Genomic DNA, 4,154 nt, shown 5'->3' with positions numbered 1-4,154 from the left:
GATATCCCTTGTTCCACGTCCTCTTCTGAATCCAGCTTGCACCTCTGGAAGTTCTCTGTCAATATACTGTTGCAAACGTTTTTGAATTACCTTCAGTAAGATCTTACTTGTATGCCATATAAATGATATTGTTCTATAATTTCCATATTCTGTGGGATCACCTTTCTTTGGAGTGGGTACAAATATGCATGTTGGATGAAGGTTAAAGGTGATGGTGGTGGTTCAGTGGTAGTATTCTTGCTTTCTATACAGAAAACCCAGAATCGATTTCCAGCTAGTGTATACAAGTTCGCCTCCCACCCATTTACCAGTGGAGGCATGCATGTTGCTGTGATGCTGAACAAATTTCAGTGGAGCTGCAGACTAAAATGGACAAAGGAAAAATAGCTTGGTGAGCTACTTCTGAAAAATCAGCCAATAAAAACTTTATGGATCTCAATAGTTCAATCCCATTGTGCATGGGGGTCTCCACAAGTCAGGGGCCTACTCAACAGCAGCAGCTAACAACAAAGACAATGTTAAGGAAATATACAGACTTTGTGATTACTATGTTTCTCAAAATACTTTTTGTTTACTGTGGTTTTGGCTATGTTCCTCATTTGGCATTGCCAAGAATCTGATCTCAGGATAAGTGAATTGTTTACTCTACTATGTAACATTGGGAGCTCTGGTAGCATAGTGGCTAAGGCACTTGACTTCTAACCAGAAGGCTGGTGGTTCAAACCCACCAGCCACTCCTCGGAAGGAAGATGGGGCAATCTACTTCTGTACTGATACTGCCTCGGAAACCCAAGGAGGGGTCGCTATGAGTTGGGTCTGATTCAACGGCACATAACAACAACAGCAACGACTATGTAACATTACTTTTCCCATATAGTCAAAATGACTGAAACACACTTTTCCATTATAAGCTGTGTACCTTTCAATAAGTCAGGTTATATGTATTCCCTAAATCTCTACTTGCGATATTTTATTTTTCTGTCTCAAATTCTTTTGGAATAGAAGTTAAAAAATTGGGTTTCCGAGGTGGTATCTCTAAAGAAGTAGATTACCCAGTCTTCCTTCTGAGGAGTGGCTGGTGAGTTTGAACTGCCAGCCTTCTGGTTAGCAGTCAAATGCTTTAGGCACTATGTCACCAGAGCTCCCATACACATATACTTTGCTTTAATATCAATATTTCCTTTCCACATTGAAATACATACCTATATTGTTACATATGTAACCATATTGTTACAATTTTTCTCAATTATATTTTTTCACTGATTTAATTATTATAGGTTTCATCTCAAATATATCTAGGTATTTTTCTGATTTTGTACTAAGCAAGTCTTAAGTGAAGGAGGTCTGGTGGCACTATGGATAAAGCATTGGACTGCTAATCAAAAGGTCGGCAGTTTGAACCTACCAGCAGCTCCATAGGAGAAAGATGAGGTAGTCTGCTTTTGTAAAGATTTACAGTCTTGGAAAACCAGTTCTACTCTCTTGTGTAGGGTTGCTATGAGTCAGAATCGACTTGATGGCAGTGGTTTTTTTTTTTTTTTTTTTAAGTCTTAAGTAAACTACATTGTAATTGTGGCTATGAGAAAGCTTTCCAATCCAATGGCATAGTGATTTTTTTCAGAAACTTATTCATTTATCTAGCTCACTTCCTGGTCTATGATCTCTCTGCTTTCCATAGACCCTTATCAGCCGGTAATATTTGGAGTTTGTTTCCCTGAGGTGAAATTAATGTTTTGTTATACTCCAAACACTGATTTCAAAACGAAGCATTAAATAATTGGCATAATACTAAAAGTACAACATACTTTTCATATTCATTTTCAAAGTTATGAAATCACATTACCTGATTAGAGTGTGATAATTGTAGAATGGTAGGGAATTCATCCTTAAACTCATCTACAAGGTCCATGATTACTTTCTGGAGCCCCTCAACTAAAATAAAAAAAAGAAGTTAGGTAGGGTAAAAGAAACTTTGGCTAAAAACATCCCCTATACGTAATTCAACATAACATGGAACATTGGATCTACCTCCTGGGTGACTGAGAACACAAGGAAACGCTAGGGGACTTTATTCTCTGTTTCCCACATGCATATCCCCTTTACAACAAAACCATGCATACTTTTTCCAGAAAGGTTCTTAAACACCTGCCCACATATCCACCCAACAGGTTTCATTGGCATGATGTGTTCTTGCTTGGGTTCCTAGAGCTCAGCAAGCCTGTAGGCCTAGGCAATGCTTGTCCTACTCTGCCATTAGTGAGGGAGGAAGACAGCCTTCCACTCAGGAAAGCAGGCAAGGATGGAACCTGCAGTTCACTGCTGAGATTCTTTGTTACCGCACAATGGGCTTCTGGGAACTTGTTCCAGAATGTTCTGAAATCACTCTGGCATTAAGAGGAAGAGTGCATTTGGAGGTATAAAAAGAGAAGTAAGAGGATGGAAAGGAAAACCACAATAAGGAATTCTACAATATAAGTTGAATTTTTTCCCAAATTCTGCAGTGATGCCTCAATTAATGGATCATCTGAGAACAAAGCTCCCTTTGAAAAGAGTTGGCATGTGCTTTAAAAAAATACTTCACATAGGATGCCAACTGAAAAAGAAATACTGGCAGATAATTCAGAATAACTTCTGAACAGATTATTTTTCCTTCACCCAAATGTGGATCAATAGGTCAAACCCAGGCAAAATTGTGAAGTCTTTGGTTTGTCTTTATAATCTCAATCTCTACCCTCTCCTATCTTCAACCCTCTCACTACCTTCTCACTTCAGATGTCCATTATTTTCCCCCTATCAAGCACAGGAAGAATTTTATATCATGTATACTTGACTGAAAACCTTTTTATAGAGTGGATAAGTTAAGAATTGGTTAATCAAAGTTCATTTTAATTTTAAACCTTTATATTTATTGCAGCTAAGACATTTTCTTCAACAAGCATAAGACTGTGATTGTTAGAAGTCTAATCATGGAAACTGTTTGGGAAAGAGATCCTCAGCTTTCACATTGTCATTGCTCCATAACCTGCCTGAGAATACTCTCCGTCAGCGCCACACGTGCCCATTCTAACTTTAACAGAACCTACTTCCCTCTATCGTGACTCTAATGCTTAAAACAATTATGCCCTTAACATTCAGAAAGTACAATCCACTGTCAGAAAGGAAATTTTATTAGGAAATGATGAACACATTGGGAGTCTATAAGGTAATGAAACACTTCTTAACTTGTCATACAAGATACTTGGCTATTAAGAGCTAACTCACAGGAGGATCTGGTAGCCCCTTCTCTCTCTGGTTCTCTTTCCTGTTGTTCATGCCCATAAACCCTCTAGTTCTTTATCCACCTTCTCACCCCTCAATAGTCTAGCAGCCAGGAAAATAGTTTCACCTGGTTACTTCTCAATTGATCTGTTCTCTCCATCCTAATATCCTATGGATTAACGAATCTATGATAAACATACTTTTCACACTAACATTTACCACTACTTCTGGCATACTTTGTATATTATGCTAACCATGTCTTTTTGGTCTTACTGATCCTCTTCCTGGAAATAAAATTAAACAAAATAAATAACAATGTCAGTGGTCATCCTCTTTATTCTTATGTTATTCTTACGGTTCATAAAAGAGTGCTCCCATACTTGTAATATAAACTAGGAAACAATTATAAACATATCAAAAAAAAGATTTATAGAAGTCCTAAAGACTTCCCTGTATTTTAAAGGCTATAATGCAGGAAACAAACTTTTAATTTGCACTTAGCACCTAGCTTTGAGAAAACAACCACTTCACATAATGCAGTTGAGGGCCAGTCCCCGGTAGCATTCAATAAATATTTCCTAAATAAATACAATAAAATCTGTTAATTATATCTCAAGCAGGGTGAAAACTTTATCATTAACAAATTAAGTATGGATTCAATCAACTGATATGTAAATGCAGAGTACATAAGACTCCTCTCTGTGTCTTACACACAGACACATAATGTTTATCAAAAATTATGGGAAGAAGACACTCCCCCCGCACACACATACAAAACACTACATTTTTATTCATTTTATCCATCACAGTGAATACTAGCATTTGTGACATATTTTTCCTCATTGCCAGTCTCCATAAGTTTTTCCCATACTTCTCAAGTATGACTTTCTTCAGTG

The 4,154-nt window shown here is 37.3% G+C and overlaps 1 protein-coding gene across 1 annotated transcript in view; it reads right to left on the bottom strand.

Annotated features, from left to right (window-relative positions):
- SPATA9 (spermatogenesis associated 9) overlaps positions 1-2,181 on the bottom strand; it is a 48,728-nt gene extending 46,547 nt beyond the window's left edge. The window contains exons 1-2 of the mRNA XM_007942546.1: positions 2,121-2,181; positions 1,844-1,932 (exon numbers count right to left, since the gene is read on the bottom strand). Of these exons, the coding sequence (XP_007940737.1) occupies positions 1,844-1,932; positions 2,121-2,181 (150 nt within the window). The remainder of the gene's footprint in view (positions 1-1,843; positions 1,933-2,120) is intronic.
- Positions 2,182-4,154: the final 1,973 nt, after the last annotated feature.

This window comes from Orycteropus afer, unplaced genomic scaffold, assembly GCF_000298275.1.
Source record: "Orycteropus afer afer isolate SDZICR_OR568_19922 unplaced genomic scaffold, OryAfe1.0 scaffold00093, whole genome shotgun sequence".
NCBI classification, from domain to species: Eukaryota; Metazoa; Chordata; class Mammalia; order Tubulidentata; family Orycteropodidae; genus Orycteropus; species Orycteropus afer.
Note: the sequence above shows the minus strand (reverse complement) of the source record. Positions and strands in the feature narration are given on the sequence as shown.